Source organism: Trichosurus vulpecula, chromosome 4 (assembly GCF_011100635.1).
Source record: "Trichosurus vulpecula isolate mTriVul1 chromosome 4, mTriVul1.pri, whole genome shotgun sequence".
Classification (NCBI taxonomy): domain Eukaryota; kingdom Metazoa; phylum Chordata; class Mammalia; order Diprotodontia; family Phalangeridae; genus Trichosurus; species Trichosurus vulpecula.
Window position 1 is genome coordinate 224,132,211 of NC_050576.1, and position 18,410 is coordinate 224,150,620.

The 18,410-nt window shown below is 37.7% G+C and overlaps 1 protein-coding gene across 3 annotated transcripts in view; it reads right to left on the reverse strand.

Annotated features, from left to right (window-relative positions):
• GAS7 (growth arrest specific 7) overlaps nucleotides 1-18,410 on the reverse strand; it is a 298,468-nt gene that overhangs the window by 22,585 nt on the left and 257,473 nt on the right. For all 3 annotated transcript variants that reach the window (XM_036754899.1, XM_036754901.1, XM_036754902.1), the window contains exons 6-8: nucleotides 16,452-16,541; nucleotides 8,000-8,115; nucleotides 7,163-7,237 (exon numbers count right to left, since the gene is read on the reverse strand). In XM_036754899.1, coding sequence (XP_036610794.1) covers nucleotides 7,163-7,237; nucleotides 8,000-8,115; nucleotides 16,452-16,541 — 281 coding nt within the window. The remainder of the gene's footprint in view (nucleotides 1-7,162; nucleotides 7,238-7,999; nucleotides 8,116-16,451; nucleotides 16,542-18,410) is intronic.

The window sequence follows — 18,410 nt, forward strand, 5'->3', positions numbered from 1 at the left end:
ACCTCTAAGTACTCCACAGCACCAGTGGAACAAATTGTTCTCATCCTCCCGCTCTGCCTGAGGGGAAGTCTTCACATGCTTGAGGCAGACATCCCCCTAAGTCACTGGCAGGTTTGAGGCTAGTCAATTACCCTCAACCTGGCTTAGCTCATTAGCTAAGAGGGTGTGGCCGCTGCACATACTATAGCTTCTTGGAGCCACAGGTGAGAGTTGGGTGGCAGGTGGACATCAAAGGTAGGTGAAGAGCCCTGGTCAGCAAGCCCTCACACCATATAGAACGAAATACATTCTATCTAAACTGATGGGAAAATGCTTGTTATTAACATAGTTGCTGTTCCTTGGTCGACTGTCTGCATATAGTCAGGCAATCAACTTCTCAGAACTAAGATCAGAATTAGTATTTAAACACTGATAGTCAAAGAGGAGGTTTTTCAGATAACATGATGGTCTACTTAAAGAATCCTACAGAGTAGAAACTTTTATACATTGCTATGAGTCCTGCTTCCTGTGGCCAAGTGGAATAAATCCAATCCCTCTTCCACAAGAGACAGCTCTTCTGTTCCCTTCTCTTCTCTAAACATCTCTAATTCCTTCAACTGAGACTCGACTTCCAGGTTACTTTAATTTGTAGACTATTGAACGACCTATTGTGTTCCAATATTTTACCTAAACTACCAGGGGACTAGCCTGAGGGGAGCCCCCAAACCAGAGCAGGTTGCTATGAGTATTTTTGTACATATAGTTCCTTTATCTCTTTTATATATATCTCTTTGGGGCATATGCCTTCTAGTGGCATCATGAGGTTTAACAGTATGGATAGTTTAGTGACTTTTTAAGATACAGTTACAAATTGCTTACCAGAATGGCTAGATTAATTCATAGTTTTATTAACAATGCATTAGTATGTCTGTTCTTCTGTAGCTCTCTTATAATCCTCATATTCTTTTCTTTAAAAAAATTATCTTTGTCAATCTGAGAAGTAGGCCTCAAGCATTTTAAGTTTCATTTTTCTTATTATTAGTTATATGAAGAATTTTTTCTTGTGATTGTTGATAGTTTGGATTTCTCCTTTAAAAACTCCCTATCTCTACCCTTTGACCATTTATTTATTGGGAAATGACTCTTATTTGAATCAGTTTCCTATACAGCTTGGATATCAGAACTTAATCTGAGAAACTTGCTATAAAGATTTTTCCCCTAGTTAACACTGCCCTTCTAATTTTAACTGCATTGATTTTATTTGAACAAATTTTAAAATTTTATGTAATCAAAACTACTCATTTTCTCTTCTATGATCCTCTTTATTTCTTCTTTGGTCAAGAACTATTTCCCTATCCATAACTGTGAAAAGCACTTCCTTTCTTTTTCCTCTAACTTGTTTATGATTTGAGCTTTTATGTCTAGGTCCTATATCCATTTGGAGCTTACTTTCGTAAATGGTGTAAGGTGTTGGTCTAAGCTTAATTTTGCCAGGTTGCTTTCCAGTTTGTTTCGCAGTTTGTTTGTTTTTTTAAATTCTGAGTCCCTTACCCCTGTAACTGAGGTTTTGGGACTATCAAACATTATACTACTATGTTCTCTTGCTTCTGTATATTGGGCTCCTAATTTGTCCAACTTATAAATTTTTAAATTTCTTAACCATTATTAATTTTTTTATGACTACTGCTGCAGTTTGAAATTTGTTACTGCTAGGCTCTCTTCTTTCCTACTTTCTTTTATTATTTCCCTTGAGAATTTTGCTGTTGTTCCTTCACATGAACTGTTAATATTTTTTCTAGCTCCCTAAAAATCATCTTTTGGTAGTTTGACTAGCATGACACTGAGAAAATAAGTTAATGTAAGTATTGTTACTTTTATTATGCTGGCATGAGCAATTACAATCTCCTCGATTATTTAAATCTGTCTATTTCTGTAAAGAGCGGTATGTAGTTGTATTCATATAGTTCCTGTGTGTCTTGGGTGGACTGTCAAACATTTAGTAGATTATGTAGTAATTTTGAATAGAATTTCTCTATCTCTCCTTGCTGGGTTTTATTGGAAATATATAGAAAAGCAGATGATTTATGAGGGGTTATTTTATATCTTGCTGCTACTTTATTGATTATTACTCCAATTAATTTTTAGTCAACTCTGCAGGATTCCTTAAGTAGACCATCATGTTATCTGAAAAACCTCCTCTTTGATTATGAATTTTTAAATACTAATTCTGATCTTAGCTCTGAGAAGTCGATCGCCTGACTATATGCAGACAGTTGACCAAGGAACAGCAACTACATTAACAACAAGCATTTTCCCATCAGCTAAAATAGAATGTATTTCATTCTTTATAAGACTTTTGTATAACCTTCAAGTCTTTGGTCTATCTTGTGTCTTCTTTTTGAACTATGCTTTCCTGTATAATTGATCCCAACCTCAATTTGGGGAATATTAAAAAAAAGATGACTTTGGTTATGCAAAAGTTTTTAAAGGGTTCTGTATAAGAAAATCCAATACAGTTAGAATAAGAAGGAAAGGTATGGCCTGAGGGTGAAAAAAATCTTTGCAATAAACATCTCCGATAAAAAATCTGATATCTAAGATGTATAGGGAATTTAAGGAAGTCTATAAGATTAAGAAATACTCCTCAATTTGTAAACAAAGGTGATGAACAGTTTTCAAAAGGAGAAATACAAACTACTAACAATGATATCTAAATCACTTAATCTCTCCGGGTCTCAGTTTCCTCACCCATAAAATGAGATTAGACTAGAGATATCCAAAGAACCTTATTGGTATAAATCTTTGGTACTGTCATCTGAAGAAAATGGATAATAACCAGAGAAATGCAAATTAAAGCGAATTTACGTACACCAAATTGTCAAAAATTTTGGGAAAATTCAGGGTTGCTGGAGGTTGTTGGAAAATACATTCCACTGCTGGTAGAATTATGATTTGGTTCAAATGTTTTGGGAAACAATTTGGAATGATGCAAGAAAAATTACAAAACTGTTCATACCTTTTGAACCAACATCCCACTATTGGGGATGTTACTGACAGTGAGAAAAGACCTTTCTGTACAAAAATGTCCATGCTAGCATTATTATTGTGAGCCTAGAGTTCAAATTCATAAAATTAGCTGTGTGACCCTGGGCAAGTCACTTCACATCTGCCTGCCTCAGTTTCCTCATTTTAAAAATGGGGATAATTATAGCACTTATTTTCATGATTGTTGTGAGATAGCATTTGTGTGCAAATCTTAAAACCCTATATAAATACTAGCTATCATCATCATCATCATCATCATCATCATCATCATCATCATCATCATCATCATCATCGTCATCACCACTGTCTATCTGCAACATTCCCAAAACAGGGGAAGAATATAACAGTTATCCCAGCAAGGTTCAGCTTGGCTGCCTTACGGGTCAGGGAGAGGGCTAGCTTAGCTTAACTTAAAGAACTTGGAAATTGTATGTTTTTCCCCCATCTCAGAAAGAGATTAGAACTGGAGGGCAGAGTTTCCACCCTTCCCCAGCAGGATTTTAAAATCTGATGTGTGTGTATGGTGGGGGGAGGGGGGTAGTTACTGAACTTGATCAGGAATGGTGCCACACAGACTTTTTAGTATAAGAACCTAGGGAATGCATGCAGAAATAATATGCAGAGCTTTTTCAACCACTAGAGAGCTATCCAAGATTGGGGACTATAGATTTTGCTAAGCCCCAACCAGTAGATTTGCTTGCAATAGCAAATATTAAATTGGGGGGGGGAGAGTATAAGATAGGAATTCCATAACAATATATCAGAAATTACAGAGCAGCTGGACTTCTTGAATGAACCAATCAGAAATATGAACAAGGCTTAGATATCTCAATCAAAAACATTTTAACCAGGCATGAAAAAAAATCCTTAATCAGTATGGAAGGATTGAAGGCCATTGGATGAATTTAAATGATACCAAACAGAGGGTATGTATGTTCAGATTCGACAAGGAGAGTTTGTCATACCCTACAGGGTTGGGATAAAATCAGCAAGATAGTTTGTAATCAGAAATGAAAGGTCTGGTAGCTTATTCTGCAGTTATAGCATCCCAACTTCTTCAGAGAATGGAGGGAGACTGATGCACACTTTTAAAAAATAAATTAAAATGTGTATAACTGTCATATCTGTCAACAATGAAGGCCCTATAATACCATTGTCTTTTTCTGTGTGAGAAAACTGTGGGTACGATGAATAATCGTATTTCCTTTATTTACATATCCTGTGAAATCTAATTTACATGGAGATACTACATTGCTAAAGTAGTTCATGTTTCAGCAGTCAGCATCTCTCAAGACACTAGAGTCTTGGGCTCCAGAACTGCTTTTAGGAAAACAAGTAGACATAGTCAAATTTCAAATGCCTGAAAAACAACAATGCAGCCAGAGTGAAAGCACAGACCAGAGGGAAAGAGAGAGAGAGAGCAGGAGCATGTGTATGTGTGTAGGTCACGGCAGTGCATGCCTATTTGTGGAATGGGATGCTCATGTTGGAAGCATATGTTGTGCTCATTGCCAGGACTGAGAGTACTTGGAAATAGCCCAGTTAGAAGAGGTAGGAGCTAAAAGGCTTTTGGGGGATGGTGGCTGTAGTATGTGGGCGTGGTTAGGCCAGTTCCATTCCTGGACCGACTGAGTTAGAACTTCATTTACCAGTGACCACGGTGATTCACCAAACAGTCCAGGCATGAATATCTTCCTGGGCAGTGCTTGAAAAATTGGGAGGTGGGAGCAGGGAAGGGGAGGAATGGGAGTTAATCGCATTTGAGTAACCAGAGGGAAAAAATCAAGAAAGGCAAGCCTTGAATCTGAGCCAGCAGGCCTGATGGAAAACCATTTAGAGGACACCACTTGTTTAAATATTTGGCCTAAGTATTTGGTTCAACTGAAGACACATTTAATTGGAAATCCCTGTTTCCTGAAGGAATTAAACAAAGAGCAATAGAAGGCAGAATTTTCTAGCAATTAAAGCTATCCAAAAATTAAAAGACTATTCCATGAAATAGCAAGCTCATTATCCCTTGAAGTATTCAAGTAGAATATTTTGGGGTTTTTTGGACCTGACCTTTGGCAATTTCTTTGGTATAAAAAAATCCTCAGTGAGGAAACACCACCAATTCAGATGGGGACCTGCCCTGCAACTTAGTCTTAGAGAGTTGCCTGGGGTACTGAGACTTTAAGAGATTTGCCCAGTGTCACACAGATAGTACAGCAGGGGTATAGTACTTGAACCCAGGTCTTCCTGACTTTGAGGCCTGTTTTCTAGTTATGCATCTCCAACTAATAATTTCTTATCAAACCAAAAATAAGAAAATGACAGGCAGCGAGGTGGCGCAGTGGATAGAGCACCGGCCCTGGAGTCAGCAGGACTTGAATTCAAAAATGGCCTCAGACACCTACTACCTGTGTAGTCATTTAAGTCATTCAACCCTGATTCCCTCAACAACAGCAACAAGAAAGAAAGAAGGAAAGAAAGAGAGAGAGAGAGAGAGAGAGAGAGAGAGAGAGAGAGAGAAAGAAAAGAAAGAGAAAGAAAGAAGGAAAGAAAGGAAGGAAGGAAGGAAGAAAGGAAGAAAGAAAGAAAAAGAAGGAAAGAAAGAAAAGAAAAGAAAAGAAAAAAGAAAAGAAAAGGAAAGAAAAGGAGAGAAAAGAACAGAAAAGAAAAGAAGAATGTGCAAATGTTTTCTTGTCTGGGATGGTGCAAAGGCGATTGATTCGTGCACTGGGTAGGAGGGTTGATTAGATGGCTTTTCAAATTCCAAACCTAAGATTTTATGATCTTTCAGGCAAGGAGCTGATCAGGTTAAGACTTCTTCCTATAAGACTCAGAGCACCCTACTCTGGAATTGGCTATTATTTGAAAGAAGGGCTGAGAACATAATTAGGAGAAATGGGTAGAAGTTGCAGAAAGGCAGAAAAACTTTCTAACACTTAAAGTTGCTCAAAGGAGAAACAGGCCACCTTAGGAGTCAGGAGTCTTTCCCTTACTTTTTTCAAGCAGAAGTTAAAGGATAACTTGTCAAGGATGATAGACGGTGGATTCTAGGTCAGGTAGTAGGTTGAACCAGAGGGATACAGAGGTCCCTTAGGTCTCTGATTTTCTTCAATTCTTCTGTAGCTGCCCCAACCATCCTCATGTGCTGCTGCACAATCCAAAGGGGTTGCAGTTATTACTACTGCACACTAGATGTTTTTACGGGCTTGGTGAGCATTAGATGTTACAGGAACAAAATCTGGTATGGTTTGGAGTAAAATACTCTGTGATACTGAACGGGGGATATAGAGATTCTCTCAAACGTGGTTAGCAACCAGCTTTTGCTCACAGAAAGGGAAGTTTTTCGAAGTACTTGGGCTAATGCCCAGCTTTTCCAGATGGTAGTGCCATGCTGTCCTGCCAGCTACGTTAACCAAGACTACTCTGCATAAGAAAGTGACTGCAGAAGGACGTCTGTCTAATCATCTTGGAGGTGTTGAATATGAAAACTGGGGCCCACAGAAGAACACAACTCATAAGATTCAAGTCAGAAGACCTGGATCTGAAATCTCTCTCTGCTCTTTACCACCAAGGTGACTTTGGGCAAATCACTTCCATTCTCTGAGTCTCAATTTGCGCTGATATAAAATGAGTGGGTTGATCCACATCAGGGGTTCTTAACCATTTTTGTATTGTGGACCCCTTTGGTAGTCTGGTGAAGCCTATGGACTCTTCAAAATAATGTTTTTAAATGCATAAAATAAAATACATAAGATTGCAAAGGAAATTGATTTTATTGAAATACAGTTATCAAAATGTTGAAATGAAATAAAACATGTTCATAGACAACAGGTTAAGAATTCTTAATCTCAAGATCTCAAAGGTTTTTTCTTGCTCTGGTGATCTTAGCGACAAAGACAGAGCCCAAAGCCTCCATAGTTAGCCTGGCAAATAGAAAGGTACTGCAGGGCTCCTAACAAGCCTAATCTATAAATGAAGGAGAAGCTTAAGCTGACATATGGAGATTTCTCCAATCATATCATTATTTGTACAAATAGCAGGAAACTAAACAAAAAGGAAAATTGAAAACCTCCTTCTTAAGCCACCCATCACCATCACTCATCTCTCCCATCTCATCATCACCTACCTCTCCTACCCCAAAACTCACCCTTCTTCCTGAGCTGCCAAGGAATTCTGAGAGAGCTTGGCTAAGTTCTTGGCATATTCTTCTTCAATCTTAATTCTGTAAAGACATAAAACCCAATGAATCATTTCTCCAGCATGGAAGTTTGCCCAATGATACTACAGACCAAAAGGATGTGACGGCTACTGCTTTCCCCCTTCCCTCCTGCTCTCGTTCTTTACCAAATATCTTTTCAACCCTTCTGGAAACTCGATCTGGAATTTCAGTGAGTCTTGCAGCTTTCTCAAAGTTTCTAACAGCCCAGTTTTCCCATTATTAGGCTTTGGCATTTTTATCTCTATTGTTGGAAAAATTAGAAATACTATTATCCAGTAGTCTGCACTTGGTTCATTGCAATGTTCCATGAAAGGACATCCTTCGACCTGGCCCTTTACGTACTTAAGAGGTTTACTCAGTTTCTACCTCATTAGGCATAGCTGCATTATCCCAAAGATTTTTGGCCCACTGCCAAAAATGATCCCAGATTGTGCTACATCCCTTAATGTCAGAAGTAGCTATTAATCTGTTCTTTAAAAATACAGATTTGAAGCTAGAAGGGATGTTATAAATCAAATGATCAACCTTCCTCATCTTACAGATGAGGACACTGAGGCCCAGAGAGATTAAGTGAATTACTAGAAGTCATACAAATAATAAATGGCAAAACCAGGATCCAAACCCAGGCCCTCTGACTCAAGGACCAGGACGTTTCCCTCCGAACTGCCCTGCTTCCCTATTACCAGTGCTCAGGCACTGGCCCACTGCTTCCCTGGTCACTCCTTTTAGGCTAAGGGGCATGAAAGCCCCTGGAGCAATGGTTACCTTTCCCTGATGAATTCTGACATTTCCTTCTGCATTTGTTTGCCTTTCAGTTGCTTCTGAAGAAGAATCTCAAACCCAGCCACAGTGCCATTACCTTGGGGATCCTTCTTATCAGCCTGGAAAAGAAAAAAATGGGTATGAAGAACTTGGAGGCTAAGAGGTACCCTGGAGGATCATAACTTTGTTAGTTCTTAATATGTGTTTCCAAGCTTATACAAGGCAAAGATGGATGGGTGTAGGTTGTGGAGGATGGGATGTAAAGGTGAGAGCTCTAGAAGGAAATACTAAACACATCCTGGTGACCTGGCAGATGGAACAGTTTGATCTACAGGGGCCATATTTTCCTCACTTCATAACTTGCTCAGCTCATTTCCTAGGACATAGCCAGAAAATGTACAACTCGGCTAACCTAACTCATTCCAAGTAGGACCTATGTGGTGATCTTTTACCACAGGAAAGGTAAGCATGAAGGAACCGGAATTACTTTTTTTTTTTTTAAAAAAGCACAGATCGCATGCATCCTGGCTTCCCTTCCAGCCTTGCCCTAGGGCTATCTCCAGTGCCATAATGCACACCAGCCCTCAGTATCTTCTTCAGGTCAGACATAGTGCCCCTGCCTTCTCACCAGACTTCCTGGGGCCTTAGGACACATCATCAATTGCCACAAGGTTGAACCTCAAAAGAGAGGATGAATGGTTTGCATGCCTCCCATAATGCACCTTTCTCTAACCACATATGCTCTCAATGGCTCTCCTCAATGGCTAAGGTACACTCTATCCATGTGATTCTGATCAACTGGCTGCCAATATATAAACCCTGTTCCCCATCCCCAACTGGCCACTCCCTTACTCCAATCCACCTCAAGCCTACTCCAGATCCTACCGCCCCATTCCAAATCTGCCCACTCTTTCCACTGTGCCCTCTGGAAGGCCTGGGCCATGATTCACATACTTCCTTTCATCAGAAAACTCTTTTTTCCCTTATTTATTCCACAAGACCTGACTCCCTTCTGATGACACTGCTTTCAGTGACAACACTGTTTCTAGTACTAGCTACAATACCTCTCATACCCCCCTAAGGGGTCACAAGGAATAGGAATATTCCACACTCTCCAGTGCCATACTCTCCTTCTACCATCTTCACTAAGCAACTTCTCTTTCTTTGAGGTTTATACCATCCCAATTTATTACCCAACTCCGATCCTGATGGCTGTGATCTATTGACACTTACCTTCCTTCTTCAGTGAATTCAGTGCCTGATTCAGTCTTTCACTGTTACCTTCTCCTGCCCTCCTACTAGGGAATTTCAAAATATATTCCTTAACTCTCCAGTTCTTCAATTTGCTCAAGTGCCTCAACCTACTCCACCCTACTTCACCTACACACAGATATCCTTGCTCTTGCCGCCACCCACAAATGTTCCACTTTTATTTTCATGAACTCTGTAACTCCTTTGTCTGATCAGGATCTTTTATTATTCCAAATTTCCCTAAGTATTATGATCCTTAGCACTTTTCTTCATCTTCATGGTGTTCTCAACTCTAAGTCATTTTTCCCCCAGGTTATCACCCTGGAATTGCCTTCACCCTCCTCTCTTCCCCATCCTGACTCCTTAGTGAAGCAATTTAACGCTACATTATCTTCTACTTTTGAATTCTTCATTCAACCCTAACTCTGAATTCCTCCCACCATCTACTGCCTTCACTCCTACGTATGTGAAACTGAACAGCACTGGAGGAAATCACAGAACCGTGTTGCCTAGGTCCATTAAAAGTTTATGCTATCTAATCTCAATTGAGTCTTTACTGATACAAGGCAAACATCTACTCCCTCTTAATAAATTCATTACTCTTTCCATGGTGACTGTTCCAAACTTTTTCATCTCTCCTCAAGCCTCCCAACAGCATTCTTCTTCCCAACACTCTTAGCTGAGGACCTTGCATCATACTTAACTGGAAAAGTGAAGGTCATTCTCTGAGAACTCCCCCCTTCTCCATTTTTACATTCTCTTTCTGTGTTTTAACATTCCCTGGTTTAGGCTCTAGGAGTATAGATTAAAAAAAAATCGGTAGAGTGCTTTCTTTCTCAATAGTTAAGAATAATTTGTTTAATGTAGATATTAACTGCTCTTTAAAAGTTTGATAAAATTCTCCTACAAATCTATCAAGACGAGAAAATTGTTTTGGGTACTTCCTTTACAGATAATTCTATTTCCTTTTCTGTAATTGATTAATTTAATATATAACAAAATATCAAATAGAGATATCAAGTTATTTCTATCTGATATTCTGTTAGCTTGGGTATTTTATGTTTTTGATAGTGATTTCCTATTTCTTTTGTGATCTCTTTTGTTAGCACATAACTATGCATAGTAGGGCCTGACAATTATTTTTATTTCTTCTAGTTTCATTGTGATTTCACCTTTTTCATTTGTTGAATGAACAAATTCTTTTTTTTTTTCTTAATCAAGTTGGTTAAAATTTTGTTAGTCTTATCATTTCTATAGTCTTCTTGGTTTCCAATTTATTTTTCTTACAAATTTCAAGATTTTTGTACTTATTGAGTTAGTTTATTAAAATGTATAATCAATTAATTAATCATTTCTTTTGTTAATACTTTATTAAATATTAAAAAAATTATTAAGCATTTACTATGTGCCAGACTGTGTCTTTAATATAATGTACAATTTTTAGGGATAATTTTTCCTCTTAGGACTGTATTAGTTTTACCCTAAAAATTCTGTCATGATATCTCATCATTATAATTGTCTTTCACATAATTATCATTTATTTCTATGATTGTGTTTGCTTCACTCACTTGTTATTTAGGATTTCATAAGTCTCCATTTAGGTTGGTGTCTTTTTTAGTTTTCTCTGAATTTATTACTATTATTATTTTGTTACGTTTTATAAAGAATGTGGTTAGTACTTTTGCCTTTTTACATTTATCTACAATTTCTCTATAGCCTAATATGTTGTCAATTTCTATAAAAAGGCAATATGGTGCTAAGAAATATTTGTATTCTTAAGGGGTCCCATTCAGAAGGCAGCTAAATTCTCAATCTTTTTCCCCCAATTTTATATTTTCCCTTTTATTATCTTTGTCAGATCTGTCCAATTCTGAGAGAACACTAAAGTTTCCTACTACTAGGATACAATCTTTATCTTTTTGCAATTCAGTATTTTTTTCTCTTATGAATTTATATGCTATGACATTTGGGGCACATGAGTTTAATGTCGATATTGGTTTACTGGCTGGTTCCTTTAAGCGTAACACAATTTCCTTGTTTATCTCTGTTTATATTGTAAAATTGAAAAACAAAACAGTCCCTGACCTCAAGGAGCATATATGTATATACATACATACATACATTTATATATATATATACACACACACATATGGGGGGAAGAGGTAAAGAAAAAATGTATACATAGAAAAGTAACTAATGTAACACTCCTGCCCAGGCAGGCATAGGTGGTTCCCTGAAGGACATCCCTGGGATGCTGTATGATATGTCGATGTAACTAATTGACTGAGAGACCTCTAAGCCTGTGACACTGTGTATAGCGTACATCAACAGTAGTAGCAGCAGTAGCATTTACGTAGCTTTAAGGTTTGCGGAATCATTTACAAACGCATCTTTCATCCTCAGAACCACTCTGGGAGGTAGGTACTATTACCCTTGACTTCCCCAGGGTTACATAGTAACTATCTACACACCCTTCTAAAAGTCCCTCCCTCACCCTATCCCCTAGGCCTCTTTTTTCTTTATGTTTAGAATACTTTTATGCCCTTCTAAATGTACATGTTGTTCCTCATCTTTAACCCAGATCTGATGAGAGTAAACTTCCAGCACTACCAGCCCTCCCTACCTGTTTCTCTATCAGTTCTTCATTTCATGCCCCATTTGTATGAGATTATTGCTCCTTTTTACCTTCTAACTTTGCTTTTCAGAATCACTCCATCATACTTAACTCAGCCTCAACCTTTCTTTCAACTACACTAGTAGTGATGATAGTCTTAAGAATACTGATATCATTTTCATATATAAGAAGTAAATAGTTTGATCTAAATCCCCTATAATTGGTCTTTAATGTTTTCCTTACATTTCTTCTGGATCTTACATATCAAATTTTACACTGAGTTCTGGTATTTTTGTCACAAATACCTGAAAGTCTTTCAGTTTGTTTCTTTTTCCCCATTCAGGATTATACTCAACTTTTCTGGGCAAGTTATTCTTGGTCACAAGCTCAGCCCTTTTGCTTTTTGAAATATAATGTTCTGAGACATTTAGTGTAGAAGCTGCTAGGTCTTGTAAAACCCTGATCCTATATCTGCAGTATTTAAATTTATTTTCTTCTTGCTTGCAGTAATTTCTCTTTAACCTGGGGGTTTTGAAGCGTGGGTATAATATTCCTTTTAAGTTTTCCCCCCTGAGATCTCTTTCAGGTGGTGAACAACAGTTTTTTTCTATTTCTATTACCCTCTTGTTCCAGAACTTCAGGAAATTTTCCTTAATAATTACTTGTAATATTATATCAAGATCCTTTTTTAAAAAAATCATAACTTTCAGGTAGTCCCACAAATCTAATATTGTCTCTCCTTGATCTGTTCTCCAGATCAGTTGTTTTTTTTTTAATGAGATGTTTCAGATTCTCTTCAATTTTTTCTAGTTTTTTTTTTTTTTATTTCTTGGTGCCATTTGATTCCCTTTGCCCAATTCTAGTTTTCAAGGAGTTGTTTTCTTCCCTAAAAACTTAGACCTCTTTTTCCAATTGGTTAACTTTCTTTTCATAATTTTCTTGGATTGCTTTTATTTTTTTCTTAATTTGTGATTTTTGAAGTCCTTTTTAAGTTCTTCCAAGAACTCTTTTTGGGTTTGAGACCATTTGATTTTACTCTTTGGAACAGAAGGGGCTTTTCTTTTTAGCCTCACTATCTTCCTCTGAATATGAACCCAGCTCTTCTTTTATAACATAATAGCTATCTACTCTATATATGGTAGCTATCTATTTCCTTAGCTTACTAATCTTTATTTTTATTCTGTTTTATTTTATTTTTAGCAGCTTATTATCATAATCAGGTTTTAATTCTATGACAACTATGCTAAATCAACAAACAGCAGGCCCTGGGGGCAGCTCTGTAGTAAAGCAGACTAGGTCTCAAAGAACTTTCACCTCAGGACCTCAGGAATCTTCACCTCACAAACTTTCACCCCTCGAACTTTAATCTAATAAACAATTTGGAGATCAGATGGATCAATGAGGGGAGACTGTATGAGAGAATTGCTCCTTTTTACTTTTTCCTACCTAAGGACATTCCCCATCCTTCCCACCCACACTGTTTCTGGACCCCAAGCCTAGCAGTGCTGACATGATCCCAGGCTGCAGCTGCGGGTGAGGAGCAAGCACATGCCTGGTGAGTGTGGTGCCTGTACTACAGGAAGCAAGAGCATTTTCAGGATAGATAGGCTGGGGGCCCTAACTGTAGCTTATGGGAAGAGAGGAATGCCTGAGGTTGAGCCCCCAGACAAAACACAGTAAGTGTTTTTGGCTTGATTTAAACTTGGGTCTTCCTGATACCAAGTCCAATGCTCTGCTTACTGTGCCACTTAGGTGTATCAAATGGGAAAGTGAATCCTGATCTGGGGAGAGATTTCAGAGACAGGAGAGACAAGGTGTGAACATGGAGTGGCAGATATGAGATCTCCCCAGAGCTGCAGGCATGCCAGAAAGCAGCCCTTTACTCTATCCCCTGATTCCCAGTGCTTGCCCCTGCAGGCCACTAAGAACAGTCTTCTTGCATGAGATTTTTCTCTCCTTGATTGAGCTATGAATTCATCTTGATCCTGAGTTGAAGAGTGAATGAATACATGCTTGTGCATTCTATCACTTACACTAATATGTAAAACTTCAGGACCAGAGAGATTTATAAATGAATTCGATGAAACATTTAAAAATCAACTAATTCCAATATTGAATAATAGGCAAAGAAAAGATCCTACCAAACTTCTTTTATGAAACAAATACGATACTGATACCTAAACCAGGAAAAGTAAAAACAGAAAGAAAATTATAGACCAATTTCATTAATGAACATGGATGCAAAAATCCTAAAGAAAATACTAGCTAAAAGATTACAACACTATATTACAAAGATTATACATTATGACCAAGTAGAATTTATGCCAGTAATGCAGAGATGCTTTCACATAAGAAAACCATTAAAATAATTGATTATATCAATAATAAAAGTTTTTAAAAATCATGATTATATCCATAGATGCAGAAAAAGCATTTGATAAAGTACAAACTCATTTCTATTAAAAACAGTTGAAAGTATAAATATAAATGGATTTTTCCTTACATTGATATAAAAGCATTTATTTTAAACCATCAGCAAGCTTTATTTGTAAAGGGGATAAACTTCCCAGTAAGAGCAGGTGTGAAACACGGATGCTCACTGTCACCAATATTATTGAATATTGTATTGGAAATCCTAGCAATAGCAAGAAGAGAAGAAAAAGAAATAGAAGGAATCAGAATAGGGAACGAGGTAATAAAACTCTTTTTTGCAGACAGTATAATGATATACTTCAAAAATCCCAAAGGTACAACTAAAAAGTTAGTTGAAACTGTAATTTTCTATTTAAGTCATCAAATCAAGTGAACAAGCATTTATTAAGTGTCTACTATTTGCCACGTACTGTGTTAAGCATAAATAAAGATAAAAGATAGTTCTTGATATCAAGGAGCTCACAGTCTTATTGGATAGACAACAGGAAAGTAACTCTGTACAAACAAGAAATATATAGTATAGTATAAATTAGAGATAATCAACAGAGGGAAGGCACTAGCATTAAAAGAGATTGGACAATGCATCTTGCAGAAAGCAGGATTCTGGCTGAGACTTGTTAGGAGGCGAAGATGAGGGAGAGAGCTATAGGCGTGGGGGACACCAAGAGAAAATACCCAGCATAGGAAAACAGAGTGTCTAATGTGAGGAACAGCGAGAATGCCAGTGTTACTAGATTACAGAGTATGCAGAAGGGTGTCAAGGGAAAAAAGATTGGAAAGGTAGGAAGCAATCAGGTAATGGATAGCTTTAAATAAAGTTTTACTACTTCCTTTGATATATGTTTGCTTGCTATCTGAGATTATCATTTTATGTAACAAGCATTTGGGGGTGATATAAGCTAGCTGATTAAGCTAACTCTTATCCTTCCAGCCTGGAGTGGGAGTACTTGCCACCTTGAACGAAGAGGGATATTGGCTATTATCCTGAACCCCTAAAGGAGCATCATAACCCTAGACTATATACATCTGATGTGTTGTAAATAAATATAATTCTAGCACAATACTCCTTTTGGAGATAAGAAAGTAGAGGAGTGAGATCTCAACCATGGCCCTCCTCCTACTCTGCCCAAAGGTAGAAATTACATTAAATATTACATGACTAAATATATACCTGCAATCAGGCCAACCCAGGTCTCTGTTGCTCAGTTATACTCTTACACTAAATATGAACTATAGACAAAAACATTTCTTTGGTGAGGGCACTAGAAATTGGGGATGGGGAGGATCAAGACAAGATTCCTGCAGAAGGAAACACTAGAGCTGAGCTCTGAAGAAAGTGTGGGATTTAGTGAAGTGGAAGTGAGAAGGTAGTACATTCTAGGCACAGACAGGGTACAGCCTATGCAAAAACACAGGTGGGGGCTGGAATGTCTTGTCCAGGGAATGGTCAGTCCCAGGTATACTTCACATTCTATCCCAGGCATATTCTTGTCATTGACCCCACTGTTGAACCCCTGGCACCACCAGATCACCAGAAACCATGCCCTGGGAGACTTAATTTGGAACTACCATTCTGGGACCTCCTGTCCTGACTGGTAAGTCTATGAGGACAAACTTATATGACCTATTTTTAGCCTGTTCTAGCTATTCTTTATGTTTGTTGCCTTGATTTCCATTCCCCCTACCTTCTGCTATCTACCTTGTTCACACGACTTCCTGCCTTCCCTCCCCACTTAGATTTCTTCCTCATGGAATTGTAATCAAATCAATATTGCCACAGCTACTAGAAAGGATATGCATCAGTCATCTTCTATGGCTTCCCCAACTCTAGCTCTGAGAATGGTAATCTAATCAATACTACCACTCCTAGAAAGGACAAGTCAATCAATTACTCCATGACTCCAATTACCATTCCCTCTTACTTTCCATTCAAAAAATTCTTCCCTGACTACCAGGCCATATTTGTATGGTCTTCCTCAATTAAAATAAAAGCTCTTTGAGGGCAAGAACTATTTTGCTTGCTTATATTTGCAACCCCAGCTGCATAGTACAGAGTAAGCAGTTAATAAATTTTTTCATTCATTCATTCACTCACTCATTCATTCATTTATTCCCTGGGAGATAGGATTTGGATAGAGCGAAGTTTGGATCACTTACCCAGAAGTAATCACAGTAGCTCCATTCAGTGGGCTTCAACAGTTGCTGCTCTGGCATTGTATCAGGATGTGGGAAAGTCACACAGTTTATCTGAAAAGGAAAAAGAGACATTAGCTTTGCCAAATGATGAAGAAATCGGAGAATAGACACAAACACAACACTGGAAAGGCTCCTGAACACTCTTTACAAGGTCATCTTGCCTCTACCCATAAGACCGGCAAAGATGACAAAGGAGAAAATCAATGTTGAAGGGGTTGTGGAGGGATTGGCACACACTAACACAGTGTTGATGAATTTGTCCACCCATTCTGGAAAGTAACTGGAATTTTGCTTAACAAGTAGGTAAAATGTTTATAATTTTGATTCAAAGATCATACTAGAAGGTACTTATCCCATGGAGAATTAAAATAGACAAATCCGATATTCACCAAAATAGTCAAAGGTATACTTCTTTGTGGTTGCAAAGAAATAGAAAACAAATTGATGGCCACTAATTGAAGAATAGTTTGGCAAATTGTGGCATATGACTGTAATGAAATAGTACTGTGCCCTAGGAAGCAATGAATATGAAGACCATCGAGAAGCACAGGAAGATGGAAAAAAGAAGAAAGAATTTATATAGTGCCTACTATGTTCTAGGCACTGTGCTATGGACTTTGTACATATCTCATTTGAAGTGCTATTATAATCCCCATTTTACAGTTGAGGATACTGAGGCACAGAGATGTTAAATGGCTTGCGCAGGGATACAAGCTAGTGTCTGAGACCAAATTTGAGAGTAATAGCTAACATGTATAGCACTTACTATGTGTTAGACACTGCACTTTACAAGCATTCTTTCATTTCATCCTGAAAACAACTCTGGGAAATAGGTACCATTGTGATCCCCATTTTACAGTTGAGGACACTGGGGAAGACAGAGGTTAAGTGACTTGCCCAGGGTCACACAGCTTGTCTAAGGCCAAATTTGAACTTAGGTCTTCCTGACCGCAGGCACAGTACCACCTCGCTGCCTTGAGACAACATGACGATGCATAATGAAGTAATCAAAACCAGGAACACAATATAAATAAATAAATGTGTATGTATGTATAGACAGATAATGTGTGGGTCTATATGTACATATATAGAGACACACACACATACTACATGTACACGTACACAGAAAGATAATGTAAAAGGAAAGAACAAGAGACTAGCTGTTGTTTATAATAATCAAACTTGCTTTTGGAAAATTGTTGAGAAAGTATACTTCCTTCTCTTTGTAGAGGTGGAGGATTATGGATGCAGAATATTGCATACGTTATCAGATGTGATTGAAAGGTTGATTATATTTTGCTTGACTGCTTTGTTTTCTGTTTTTACTTTTACTCCCAATATATTTGATGTGATGGCTAGAGAGGGTAGAGAGGAATATATAAGGAAATGAAGGTGATAAAAAAATAATATAGATCAATAAAGATTTTTTTTAAAAAGATCTCAGTAAATAGAGGAAAAACTTAAATCTATCTTCAGTGAAGTAGTGTTGAAATCATAAGCATCACAATCATCTTATAACACAGATTTGAATCAAGGCCCTTTGGCCTTCTTAACTTTCCCAGGGTATTTCCCTACATTGACCATTCTCTCCTTTAGAGACAGACAGCCCTGACTTCTCCAGATGGGCTCAGTCAACTACACTGAAAATTACAAATGCCAGATCGCAATTGATATTACTTGAAAATTAAAAGTTAAAATCAGTCAACAGTGGAGACAAGCTTTGGGGCCCCAGGGATACAAAGCAATATAGGCCTGAAATGAAGCAAAATTCAAGTTTCTAGAAGAAGAAGAACAAAATTCTAGGCATGGATGACAGGATCTGCATACACATTAAAGCTGCTTTTGAGTCAGTCAACAAGCATTTATTAAGTATCTAACTGTGAGAAGCACTTCTACCAGTCTGCACTTAAAGAAGTAACT